The sequence below is a fragment of the Labrus mixtus genome, chromosome 5 (genome assembly GCF_963584025.1).
Source record: "Labrus mixtus chromosome 5, fLabMix1.1, whole genome shotgun sequence".
Classification (NCBI taxonomy): domain Eukaryota; kingdom Metazoa; phylum Chordata; class Actinopteri; order Labriformes; family Labridae; genus Labrus; species Labrus mixtus.
The window spans coordinates 5,238,838-5,252,843 of record NC_083616.1 but is presented as its reverse complement, the minus strand read 5'-3'; the positions used below and the strand labels follow the sequence as shown (position 1 = coordinate 5,252,843).

Sequence of the window (14,006 nt, the reverse complement as noted above, 5' to 3'; positions counted from 1 at the left end):
CCACAGCTGGATCTGGACCCTTTCAACTGGACCATTGTGCACAGCCCTAGCCATAAAAATGCAGACACTCTTTCCCGCAGGCCCGTTTCCGCTGGCTCTGCTGGGGTGACTACAAACCATGTTGTGGGCTCAGTGGACTGCTCTCCAATCTCTCCAGGGACACGATCGGACCTACTGGCTGCCTACTCTCTCTGCTGCACTTACTCAGAAGCGTGAAGACTCTGACATTAGTGTGGTGCTGGCCTGGCTGGAGCATAACGCAGCACGACCACCTCACAGGCGCCTGGGGGGAGCCTCAGGTTGCCTTAAAAGGCTTTGGACTGAATTTGGCCGCTTGTCGGTCATTGATGGACTGTTGTGTAGGACTGTACTCTCATCATCCACTGGAACGCAGCAAGTTCAGGTTGTAATCCCTACATCTGTGGTGCCCGAACTGCTTCAGCATCAGCATGGGGTCTCCGCTGTGCACTTTTCAGCAGAACGTGTGTGGGAGAAGGCCAGACAATCCTGCTATTGGCCTTTCATGCTGAGAGACATTAGGGTGTGGTGTGAGCAGTGCAAAGCCTGTCAGACTCGCAGGTCCCTGGTCCCCAAGCAGAAGGCTCCCATGGGGGGATCTCTGGTTGACCGCCCTCTGCAACGGGTGGCCGCAGATATTCTGGAACTGCCTGTGACATCTCGGGGGAATAGGTACGTGTTGGTTGTGGAGAATCATTTTACTAAGTTGTCGTTGTCTTTTTGAGGAATATGTTTTTGTGCATGGGGTCCCTGAGGTCCTGCACACCGACCAAGGCCACCAGTTTGAGGCCAATGTGATTCAGGGTCTCTGTCAGATGTTGGGGATCAAGAAAACGTGCACCACTGCCTACAATACAAAAGTCGGACGTAATGGTGGCGCGCCATAATCGGACTCTGATTGACCAGCTTGCTAAAATGTTGCTCTCTCATGGGGGAGAATGGGACAGTTATGTAAAACAGGTCGCATTAAACACCTCTAGACACGCCAGCACCCGGTTCACCCCCTTTACCTCATGCATGGTTGTGAGGCACGTGTCCCTGCTGATGTGCTTGTACCTGGTGTTGTTTCAGACTCTCAGATGGCTGGATCTCTGCCATGGTATGTGTCATCCATGGTGGAAGGACTGGAGGCTGCTTTCTCAGCCGCCAGGCTCAATGCTGCAGAGGCTCATGAGAGACAAAAACTGTATTATGACACTGGGAGAGATGGTGTGGTTGAATAACCCCACTGAGAGCCGTACGAAGCTGGCGCCACATTGGAAGGGCCCATACCGGGTCATGGAGGCGTTGGCGTCTGGAGGTGAGGCTGCACTGACTTACTGCATCAGCAACCCTCTGGACTCTCTGGAGAGAACTCAGGTGGTTCACCATGACAGACTGAAACATTATACTTTGCCAGTGCCTTCAGGGACTGTTGGTGGCTTCCCTCCTACCCTTCAATCATCTCCTCTTTTGGGGGTTTCGCCACTCCCGTTGTCACAGCAAATGGTTGAGCAACAACTGACTGGGGGTGTGGACATGAGTCTGTACGGGGAGTTTTCAGAGTCTGAACTAGTACAGTCATGCAGGGGGCGTGTCCTGAGACCACCTTCATGTCTTCAGGATTTTGTGAGGTTCTGAGTTTGATGCATAGTGTTTGTTTCCCTCTTTCTGGGATGTTTTTTTCATGTATTTTGCTGTTCATGTCCATTTGGGTGTTGACAGTGTTATGCACAGGTTTTTTTTTAATTCTGAGGTTAAATTCTGCTCAGGGACTATTTCAAAAGGTTTCCTGTTGTCTCGTGTGTCTGGACTGTTTATAGTGAAACAGGGTTGTTTCTAGTTGGGGGGGGGGGGGGGGGGGGAGAGACGTGTGTAACAGACTGTTGTGTGTTTGTTATAGGTACTGTATATCTACTCGCTTTTAGAGTGAGGTGTCCTTTGAGAGTTATCGTAGCTGCTAGCCGTTTATTGTTTTCTTCTTGAGTGTACAGGTCCGACTAACCCAGAAAGCTTGGTTACACTAGTAAGGATAACTAAAGTTATTAATTAGCATAGAATAGCCTACAGCTGGGTTGGATTTTAGCACGATGAACATAACTGTAAGGCATATCTGTAACAGGGTTATTGTAGATAATTGAAGTTCATTAAAATGTATTTCTGTGTTCACTCAGTGTTCCTTTCATTTTCTGTTACGTTATCTTGTGATCTTATTCCTCTGAGATATAGATTTAATAGACAGTAACATCTTTTATCTCTATCTATGCCAGGCTCCTTCTATTTATTTGAAAACAGCAACCTCGTGCGGTGGTGGTAGGAGTTATAGAGATCTAATCGTCTGCTCGTCCCTTTTGCTGGCTGACGATCTCAATAGCGGTAGCCTACGTATTGAAAACAGCTCCGTGACACGTTGTAAATACTAAGCCATAAAAGTAACTTTAACCAAATTAAAATGCATATAAAGTGACATAAATAGTCTTGCTGTTATGTTGCTGGGTTGTCATTTGTGTTTAATATTGTTCTGCTGAGTAAAGTTTACCTGCTAAGTGTGTTTAAGTAGTAGCTAGCTGTACTGTCATGTGCACTTGTCTTCACATTCCAACGGCTAAGGCGTCGGCTCCGATGTGTTAATTGTATTCCTATTTCAATGTATGGGGACTGGAGCTGTGCTGTATGTTTTACCATCATCACCAATCATCATTTTGTGTTTGCCTGACAGGTATGTTTTGCATTTTCTGTTTGGGGAAATGTTGTAGTTTGCTAATTTTATCATTGATTCATGGCAGTTTATGTTACAAAACCAGATCATACATGCAGAAGCGGAGTAAACACTTGTATTAGTGAACTTTTTATTTGTAATACAAATGTATTTTTATAACTAAACTAAACGATCAGATTGTAAAAGTATTGTGCTCCCTTTGATGGCTGACGATCTCAATAACGGGGCTGGACCTGTGCTGTATGTTTTACCATCATCACCAATCATCATTTTGTGTTTGCCTGAGTGACAGCTGTGTACTGATAAATAAATGCTATGAACCTGAGAGAAGTTGTCACAGGATCTTTACAGTCTGCTGAGACAGAACCAGAATTGAGGGGTTACATACTATGGTTACATATCGACTGCATGCTCGTGCAAGGATCACGTTAATGTTACTTTTTTAAATCTGACGCTGATATGTTCCCTCAATCTAGATGAACATTGAAAAGTTTTTCCCCAAACTCAAAAGGGCGCGTACTGAGGAGGCGCAAAGACAGTCTGGACCAGAGGTATAAGAGGTATATAACTTTTTTTAAAAACACATGTGGGAAAGTTGAACAGTCCGACCAGTGTGAGAAGCAATCCAATTTATTTGTTTAGAATATTTCCAGGCTTCAACCATTATTGCTGTGAGAGCTAAAAGCACTGCTAGGGAGAGTCAGGATGGGATATAATGTGGGTAATGGAGAGAGAGAAATAGGAGAGGAGGACAACAGCCAACATGTGAGGTTGATAGCAAACACAGATGCAGAAGCAGGTCAGGTCAGAAAAGCACATTTTCTTAGAAATAGGCCTCATTTCTATTCTTCTGTGCTTTGTAGACAGGACATCAGCCGGCAGCAAGCACAGAGGCACTGATCCAGAGTGGCTGAGAATGCCTCAATTTAAGACTTAGCTGTACCACACACAGCATGGTAAATTACATTTTTATCTCCACCACATGCCTGCAAATAAGAAAGGCAGGGCAAAGAGAGCTTTTCTTGAGGTCGGAGCGACTATATACAGAAAAGATTACTTGGAACGGCACGTCACTGAAGCACCACCAGGAGAGCATCAGATGTCAGGCCTCTTGTTTCATCTGGTGGGTTCTGATTTCAACAGACGTTTTGTAATAACTTCAGTATATTCAAATCATTTTCTAATAACTTTGTCATTTACAGGCATCTCAATGATGGATTCCTTTGAGCCAACTGTTGTTTTAGAGCATGAGGCAATCATTGGTGGGTTCAATGGCCTTTACTGGCTCATTAAAAAAGGAACTGGCCCCCCACACAAACGACCCAAAGCTTTTGAGCCTGGCTGAGCTTCTAGGATGTAACTATTTCAAGAGATTAAAGGTAAAGGTCCCCTAGCCATTATTTCAAATTTAATTCAATCTTAACATTAATGAATACATTTTTTAAGTATTTTATATTTTACTTTTCTCAACGTCAGATTGACCAGAGGAATAATTATAGATCTCATTGTATCATTGACGGAATGCTTGAGATCTTAGCAGGAGTCATCGAGGAGCCGATTCTCACTGAGATCAAATCATCACAAGCATGTAGCCTGGAAGTCGATGAGAGCACTGGTGTCTCTATGTCCAGACTGCTTCATTAGCATGTCTGGTATGGGACCATTTATTTTGTCTGATTTTAGAATCGCATACTTCCTTTGTCCTTATGAACTGTTACTACTAAATACTTGCCTATGCTTTCTCTCAAGCCTCAGATACCTGGATAAAGAGGGACATGTGTTCAATCAATTCCTGGACCTCGTCTCTATTGACGATGTCCTTGATCTATTAGGATCAAGGATGTAATCTTGAGGAAGGGCCTCCCAACACTGATGGGGCAGCCGTTATGACAGGTAAATATTTAATGCCTATGTGAGGTTGTTTTGTCTGTTGTATCCCATGCTTGTTCTTTTTCAGAAACAGTGCAAATCGTACTGCAACACTCGGGGCAGCATCGGCTACCCTGGGTGTCAGTGATCTGAAAATAAAGGTAATAGTTATTTGATACCATTGTAGTTATCTTCTGTCTATTCATAACTAATCATTCTGTCCTGAACAGACTATGGCCTGGCCCTTAATGACGGAGGTAACGGTGGGTGTAAGCTCTTTCTGAAAAGATGTTGATTTATTCATTGCAGGTCATCCACTCCTTACATAACTGGCCTGGAAAAACACCTGGAGAGGAGGTTTCATGATCTGGACATTCTTGGGGCCTTCAGTATCTTGGGACCCGCACCGCAGTCAACCACTCTACAAGATGATACAATCAACATCTCTCATCTGCGGACTCTTGTTAGGAAATTTTGCCTTCAACATGAGAATGAGGTCCTGCAGGGGTGGTCCTCGTTCAAAAATCATGTCCTTGCTAGGGATTCTGACTACAATCAACTACAGTTCACAATACACACACATACACTAATGCCATGGTAAACCAAATGTTGTTTCAAGAACAATAACCAGGAGATCATGAGTCTGATGGCAAGCGAGTTTGATGAGTGGACCAACCTCTACCCCTGCCTGAGCCTCCTTGCAGGCATTGCACTTGTTTTTCCCGTTTCCTGTGTCAATTACAACGTGATTTCTCAACGGTGAACAGGGTAAGAGCATGACCTTGAACAGGACAACAAATAATCATGCATTTTCTTTATATTAGTGCAGTTTGTGGTATTTTCTTTGCTTTATCCTCAGGTCAAAATCAGACCTGAAACCAGCTTCAAGGAGAACACCTGGCTGCCTGCCTGAGGATCTCTATAAACGGACCCCATCCTGAGGCCTTCCCATGTAATAGGTCATTGGAATATTTTTTCATAAAGCCCCGTAAAATAAAATGCTCAAACACATCTTGCAAACTTTGCAACAAGTAGGCTGTGGAACAGTCAAATGAGCACTCTGTATATAATTTGAAAGTACGACACAACTGGCTTTCTGTCAGGCTGTCACAGTCAAAGGTAAGATACCAAAGGGGAAACATGTTATGCTATTATTTGGATTTATTATTTATTTTAAGTATTATTTTGGATATTTATTTATGTTATATTTGAATAAACAAAACTAATACCCCGATCTTATGTACATTCTATTATTATTATTATTATTATTATGTATGCACTCGGAAACACTGGGCAGGTACTATACTGTACTGTATACTATAAAATGAATGTACAACTTCAGGACAGCCTACAAGACAGCACTCAAAATAAAAGTCAAACACTTTTACAAACAAAACAAATATCTTAAATTACAAATAACAGACAGGAGCATCAGATGAGGAGACCGATATTATGATTAAAGATTATGACTGGTTTGTTTATTGCCCATGTTTGAGTTTATTTTAAATAGTTGTCACAATCCCTTTTAAGTGCTGGTAATTTGTTTGTGCGTGTGCCGTTATGTCCCCAGGTGATCCTAAAGACACAACATGATGAGTGACCCCCACTCTTCCCTCTCCCATAATTCAGCAGCACAAGTCCAATTCAGTATTATAAGCTTCAGAGTTGAGTAAACAAACAAAAAGTTATCTAATCAATCCCTAATCATTCCTTCCTGACAACAAAACATCCAACAAAAGACATTATCTTACATGAGCTCCTTAAAAATAAACAGGAGCCAAAAAGAGTGTTCAGTTTTACGATTCATCTGTTTGCAAAGGTTATTTACAAACTAACAGAATAACTCTATAAGAATGTAACTTAGTGAGGTGACGGACAGAGCAGGCTGCAGCATCTGAGATTTACAAGCTGTGATGTCAGGCTTGATCCAATCAGGAAGCAGCAAATTCGGTTGAACTGATCAATCAAACGCAGCACCTGCATCAGCACCTGAATGACACCCACAGACACAGACACACACTCTCACAGAAGCACACCCACACACTGCAGGGGATCGGAGACAGAGCCGCACATACCACAGTAACATGATCAAGCGGCAACATCCTCTGTTGAAAAATGAAGCCGATGTGGAAGTGAAAAATCCTGCAGTTCGTCAAGTGTCCACTAGAGGCTGGCTGCAGAAGCACAGGAAGTCACATACACACCATATTCAAAAAAAGCCAGTTTTTACAACAGAAATTAACATTTTTATAGCCTGGTACAAAGAACGAAAAAAATGTCCCCCCATGTGTTTTAGAGCACAAAACTTTTCACTATAGCAAGTCCTGTCGAAAAAATACTGTAAACATGAATTGTCAATCAATGTGGTACAAAGGTTCATTTAAAAATTCAACAATTACCGGTAAACTTTTTAGACAATTTTTCAACAGAAATAAATTCATGATGTGAAAATCCTAACTGTAGTATCTAACCCATGCATATGTAATGCATGATCTTTGTTTGCTGTTGTTACAGTGCTGCAGGTCCTCTGTAGTATTTTTTTAGCCCTGACTCCTCCTGTGTTGGAATGGGGATATGTTTCAGTACGGACACGACTTTGCATGTGAGGTAGGAGATCAGTTTGCAACAAGGGCTCTATATTTAGCTGTTGGGGGTAGTGGGTGACTAAGTCCGACTGCAACAAGTCACACTCCCTGGGACCCCGACTCTCTTTCACCTGCCTACTGTTTGTTTATCTGTGTTCTCTTGAGTTTGTATTTGGACAGAAGGTGAGTTGTAAATTCTTTATTTGCTGCATGTTAATACCACTCTTCTCTTTTTTGGTAATTTCTTTTTTTTTCTTCATATACTACATCCCTCACTCCCCCATGACAGCCTGGTGTGACTTAGGGAATGGCTTTTCTGCTTGGAAATGCTCCCATGCTCTGTGGCTGACTGAGACTACAGCTTGGAGAAGTCGCATTTGGAGGCGTCCATGTGCCAGTTGGAGGAGCCAGAAGCCAGACTGGGCCTGAACAGTCCTGACCCAGTGGTGAGAGAGGCTTTCCTGATGGTCCATGACTATATAGACTACGTGACCACAGGGGGGGCAGATGGCACGATGGGTCCTGCCCCGACAGCCTGCACCGCCGCCCTGCGCCACGCCGGGGACGAGCTCCTCAACCGCTTCCCCATCTTCTTCCGTCGCTGGCCTCGTATCTTCCAGGACGTGACCGAGAACTCGGCCTGCTCCATGCTCACAGGCATCCTGGATGAGCACTTCTTCCCTCCGGTCCCTAGGGGGCGCAATAGGGAGCTGGCCTGGAGCGCGGTGCTGTCTGTGTATGTGCTGGCCGGACAGATGGCTCTGCACTGCCACGAGAGGGGCATGCTGGGGGTCCTGCCTCAGCTGAAGGAGAGCATAGGGGCGTATGTGGAGAGGGTCATCTGCCCTGACATACGGGAGAAGGGAGGATGGGTGAGTGTTCATGAGGGAATATCTACATCTACAGAGGAGATCACACAACCTGATTCTCCATTTAATACAAAACCACTTTCATTTGTATAAAACTCACTCAAATCCCTGCGACATGCTGCAAGTGAAGTTTATTTATAGAGCACATTTCAGCATCAAAAGCATCACGACAAAGGGAAAAGGAGAGACTAAAATAGACTATTTTAAATTCACTGAAACAACCACAACAATCAGAAGAGAAGATTCAATATGAAAATATGATGACAAATAAGATCTTAAAGGAATAAAGAAATAACACTAAGAAAGTAAATAAGCTCAAGTTTGAAATGCAGTTTGTCAAACAAGGTGAGAACCTATACTGCAGTGCACTTTCATAAACATTGGTGACATATAAGAGGCTATTTTAACACCTTTTTCAATCAAAGCAGCACAGGCTGAATGTTCAGACCTACTATGTACCACTACATCCTACATAGAATAATCATGTCACTTATTCACTTGATGAGACATTGGGTCCCATTAAAGATCGGGTAGATGGCTGCATTAGACTCATTTTATATATTTTTAAATAATACAATTAAAAAAAATCAGTTCAGAAATGATGACATGGCTTACTGGTATCTCCAGGCCTTTAGAGCATCTGAAATAATCTGAGCCGTGAAACCTGAAGACTGCACACTACAGTTTTTCAATGTCTCAGATATCCTTTTCTAAACTCTGAGAAAAGCAACCTACCTACCTACATTACTCGACAAAACAAAAAGCTTATTTTTGGCTTCAAACCAAAGTTGTTCATTGAGTGCACACTCCACATCTAACCTCAGACACACATTTCAAAATACTCCGGCATAGGAATAGGCTTGAGAAGATGTCTGATCAGAGGCTTACTATAAATATATTTATTTGGGATACTTTTCATTGTCATCCCTGGGCCAATGAGTTTAATTTTATTTTTTTAATCGTCTGTCATTCATTTTTCAAAATAGGCTACACTGGGATTTTTTTGAGATTGGGAGTAAAATGATTCTCATGTACAGAGAAAATGGTCTGTTGTTATAAGGTGTAAAACAAAAACACAAGCTTACTGTCTCATAAAGAAGAGTAGAGGTCTATGAATAACCAAAAGAGGGGCGCGGTGCACAGTGGTTCATACACACACCCCATGTAGAGTCCTCCAAGCGATGGCCCAGGCTTGAATCCGACCTGCGGCGTGTTGTTCCCCACTCTCTCGCCCTGATTTCTTACTCGATCTCCCACTGCCCCTGTCTCTCAAATAAAGACATAAAGAAATAAACCTTTGTAAAAAAAGTATAACCCAAAAGGCAAGGATGTTGTGTATAGGTACATTCAGGAACATTAGCTTTAGCTTTAGAGACCAGAAGGTTTAATGGCGCCCCAGAGAATGTCTGCATGTTTTTTTCATGTAACTTGAATCTGCTTTTTCCCACAATGATTTATTTTTGATAAAAATGTTAATCAGTCATATCTGTTGAGCTGCTGCTGCAAGAGCTATTGTACATGAAGAGAACATTCAGATTATTTTATTAAGTGTTTAGTATATTCAGTAACAACACGAACAGCTGTCCTAATTGTGTTTAGAGATCTACAAACTAATTGGGTAAAATCATAACTGTAAAATACAGGTTTCTTAAGACTTTTTAATCTGAGTTGTATCAACAATCTTTCTGATTTAAAGTAAGAATTCAAGTTAAAATGTGTTCCTTAGAACTCTGAATGATTACAGTACATGTCTGTGTTCATTGAGAGTTCAATCTACTTGTTTGTTGTTGACAGAGTGGCTTTGTGTCCCGCTTTGGAGCGAAGCAGGGCTTGGAGAGCCAGGTGAAGAAGGTGTGCTGTTGGACTCTGCTGGCCTTGGCTGTGAGCATCCTCACCTACTGCGTTTGGAAGAGAGTGGTTTAGCCAACACTGCCATCTACCGACCACAACCAGGAACTGTCAGAGACTGAGCGACAGTATGGAAATGTCTGCAGGTGGTTTAAGATGCATCATTTTGTTATCAGTATGTTACCTAGAAACTATCAGTAGAATTCAAACACCAAACACTGCATGTGATATATGAACACTTTCCTTTCAGCTTGTAATTTAATCAACATTAATGTACAGTAATATTTGTGCAGTTTAGTGTAATCTGTGTATACATGTGCTCTTTGTCTAAATTTTTGCAGCACCTTTATCTACAATGAATAAAAACAACAAAACATTGAATGTACAACATTCATAGCCAGAATCTCCATCATGATTTCACTACTTTTCAGATAAGTCACATAACAGAGTTAAATGATTGTTTACTTCTGTATTTCTGGCAAAACACCAGCCATGCAACTACACTTTATCTACAGTGTAGAGCCTCTACTCTAATAAATACATCTCATTAATTTGAAGGTAGCCTGTGAATACTATTAAACACAGTAAGACTTCAAAAATGCAGAAGAAACTTTTATTCACATGAACAGCAGACAGAACACTGAAAACTGGAAAAGACTTGGTTGGAACGTTACGTTTTCATGGCAGATTTGACAGCAAAGCTTTGGACAATTTAAGGTTTAGGCAAGGTCCTCCTCGCCTTCCTCCTCAAACTCTCCCTCCTCCTCGGCGGTGGCGTCCTGGTACTGCTGGTACTCAGACACCAGGTCGTTCATGTTGCTCTCAGCTTCGGTGAACTCCATCTCATCCATACCCTCTCCGGTGTACCAATGGAGGAAAGCTTTGCGCCTGAACATAGCTGTGAACTGCTCAGAGATGCGCTTGAACAGCTCCTGGATGGCTGTGCTGTTGCCGATGAATGTGGCAGCCATCTTGAGGCCACGGGGAGGAATGTCACAGACAGCGGTCTTCACGTTGTTGGGGATCCATTCAACGAAGTAGCTGCTGTTTTTGTTCTGCACATTCAGCATCTGTTCGTCCACCTCCTTCATGGACATGCGGCCACGGAAGATAGCAGCCACTGTCAGGTAGCGGCCGTGACGTGGGTCGCAGGCAGCCATCATGTTCTTTGCGTCGAACATCTGCTGGGTGAGCTCTGGTACAGTGAGGGACCTGTACTGCTGGCTGCCTCGGCTTGTGAGGGGAGCGAAGCCTGGCATGAAGAAGTGCAGACGAGGGAATGGCACCATGTTTACAGCCAGCTTCCTCAGGTCAGCATTGAGCTGTCCGGGGAACCTGAGGCAGGTGGTAACGCCGCTCATGGTGGCAGAGACGAGGTGGTTGAGGTCACCATATGATGGGGTTGTAAGTTTAAGGGTGCGGAAACAGATGTCATACAGAGCCTCGTTGTCAATACAGTAGGTTTCGTCTGTGTTTTCTACAAGCTGGTGGACTGACAGTGTGGCGTTGTAGGGCTCAACGACTGTGTCTGATACTTTGGGTGAGGGCACCACGCTGAAGGTGTTCATAATACGGTCGGGGTACTCTTCACGGATTTTGCTGATGAGCAGTGTGCCCATCCCAGAGCCAGTACCACCACCAAGAGAGTGTGTGAGCTGGAAGCCCTGCAGGCAGTCACAGCTCTCTGCCTCCTTCCTCACTACATCCAGGACGGAGTCCACCAGCTCTGCGCCCTCTGTGTAGTGACCTTTGGCCCAGTTGTTGCCAGCACCACTCTGGCCTAGAAGAAAAAAGGGAATTAAGCTTAACAGTACTTAAACGCAAAATAAGTAGCTAGGAACGTAAGGACAAATTAACAATTACCGAAAACAAAGTTGTCTGGCCTGAAGACCTGGCCGAAGGGTCCGGATCTCACAGAGTCCATGGTTCCTGGCTCCAGATCCACCAGCACAGCACGGGGAACATATTTACCACCTTCAAGAAGCATATAGGAAGTGAGGGTAATGTTCACAAAAAAAGCCATAATATTTATGCCTATTAGAACATCCAATTCACAACTTCAGAAGGTCAACACTTTTTTCTTCATCTTCAGGTCCAATTAGATTTTTTTCCTCAACCATTTATAGGTTCTTGTTTAAATTACACATGTTTTTATCCCTGCACGGGTTATGTACATTTCTTGTATAAGTCTATTTTTAATTGCAGTTTGATTCATCTAGGAGTATTCTTTAAATATTTTTTTCAGATTAATATGCATGTATGGGAGGGGGGGCGTAGGTTTTGTGGTTTCATTTGTAACAAATGTTTCATGTCATGTAGGTCTTTGTAACCTGCTACTGGATGCTTTGAATTTCCGGTGGGATCAATAAAGTATCTAATTCGACCTTACCTGTGGCTTCATTGTAGTAGACATTGATCCTGTCAAGCTGCAGGTCACTGTCACCGTGGTATGTGCCAGTTGGGTCAATGCCGTGCTCATCACTGATCACCTCCCAAAACTGTAATATAATAAAATTCATTGAGACATTGTTGGCTGATAAAACAAACAAGTGACAGGGGAATGAGTAGGCAGTAATGTTCAAGTGGCTGCAGGTCATTATGTATCTTATTTCTTTCATTTTAAAGCTGACGTAGCAGGTCTATAGAGGTTGATTAGATAATTGTTCAACTACAACTTCCCGCCGTTCAGCAGAACGCGCGCGCGGCCTCATCGCCGATTGGCTGGTTATGAATTCGAACATTCCAAGCTACGTCACTAACCGCCAACAAGAGCCGGTGACCGTTACCAAGACAACGGATGGTTCTGCGGACATTTATGTTTATTAATTTATTTAATATTTCTATTTCATTCATAACGTTACAGGTCAAGACGGGCCAAAACACTCACTTCCTCTATTTCGCATTGCGGGACGGATCACGTCGTTAATGATATAAAATAATGATTTTAACTACTCAACGGTGTTTAAGTGATATCTTACGGTTGAGTTATTCAAACAACCGGCGTACAAAAATCATGAATAACACAATTTATCTGATTTATAAATTAAGTAAAAATAGATTAATATTCGTTACAATTCGACGCATCTCAACCCATAAGGGCAGCTCTTGAGGTTTTATGTTTGTATTCCACGTTAAAGTAACATTTTCATATGTAGGACACAGCAGTGTTCACAGGGTGTGGCTTCACCGACACAAAGCAGCGGCCCACCAGCACACAGGACGCGGCGTTTCTTCTCTAAAATACATCGATTTCAACCACACAAAAAACATAAAAAGCTGTACTAACCTTGGCACCAATCTGGTTTCCGCACTGACCGGCCTGGAGATGCACAATTTCCCTCATTTTGTTTTTTCTGGAGGTAGCCTGGCTCCTTCGATGAATGACTTAACGTGTCTGTATGCGTGCTCCAAGGCGCAACCATCTGTTTTATACTACGACTGAGCCCCGCCCTCTACCCCTCAACTCGAACGTTGGTTCGCTCATTTCTTTACGCTTGATGTACACGAACAGATTTAGACCAATGGACTCGTCCCTGTCTTCTCCACTATTGGTCCAGTGTGTCTGTCAATCACATTCGTGTCAAACGTATGACTGCCGTCTAATCTGTCGACGTTGGCCTACTTCCCTCATGATGGCGGAAAAGAAATGCGACACCGACAACAGATTTAATTAATTTCACAGCCGCATGCAAGCGTGTAAAAAGAAAATGAAACTCATTTATCAGCTAATCTTAATAAACTATGTTGACTGTATGTAGTTATAAAACGTCGAGTCAATGTTAATAACAGTTATCCACGGTCCACGTGGCTTGGTAACGGTACACAATGAACCAGTTTGGCAGAAACTGGACAAGGAGCGGAAGCTGCTCATGATTGTGATGTGGCTGCAAAGCACAGATTTCTGTTCCTCTTTGGAAAAAATGCTTTTCAGTACAGCTCAGCTAAACTGCGGCAATTTTAACTTATTAGTGTCCCCCTTTCCTGTTCGGTTTGTAGTTATTTGCTATGCAGCCTATTGAATGAAAACCTGCATTGTTTGCCTTGAAGGGGCAAAATTGAAACCAGTAGGCAAAAGCATAATATCATAAAAGAGTTTCAGTGAATAGGCATAAGCATGAC

The 14,006-nt window shown here is 43.0% G+C and overlaps 2 protein-coding genes across 2 annotated transcripts; one reads left to right on the top strand and one right to left on the bottom strand.

Annotated features, from left to right (window-relative positions):
- Positions 1-7,598: 7,598 nt before the first annotated feature.
- On the top strand, positions 7,599-9,974 carry bcl2l16 (BCL2 like 16; the record flags this gene model as incomplete). The annotated part of the gene is made up of 2 exons (XM_061037416.1): positions 7,599-8,042; positions 9,834-9,974. Coding segments are annotated over 2 exons (573 nt in total), but the record flags the coding sequence as incomplete, so codon positions are not given.
- A 512-nt stretch (positions 9,975-10,486) lies between these two features.
- LOC132973803 (tubulin beta-1 chain) lies at positions 10,487-13,330 on the bottom strand. Its single transcript, XM_061037415.1, has 4 exons — positions 13,174-13,330; positions 12,277-12,385; positions 11,751-11,861; positions 10,487-11,667 (listed from the first exon to the last, which is right to left on the bottom strand). Exons 1-4 carry the CDS (start codon positions 13,228-13,230, stop codon positions 10,607-10,609), a joined length of 1,338 nt encoding a protein of 445 aa, XP_060893398.1. The 5' UTR covers positions 13,231-13,330; the 3' UTR covers positions 10,487-10,606.
- Positions 13,331-14,006: the final 676 nt, after the last annotated feature.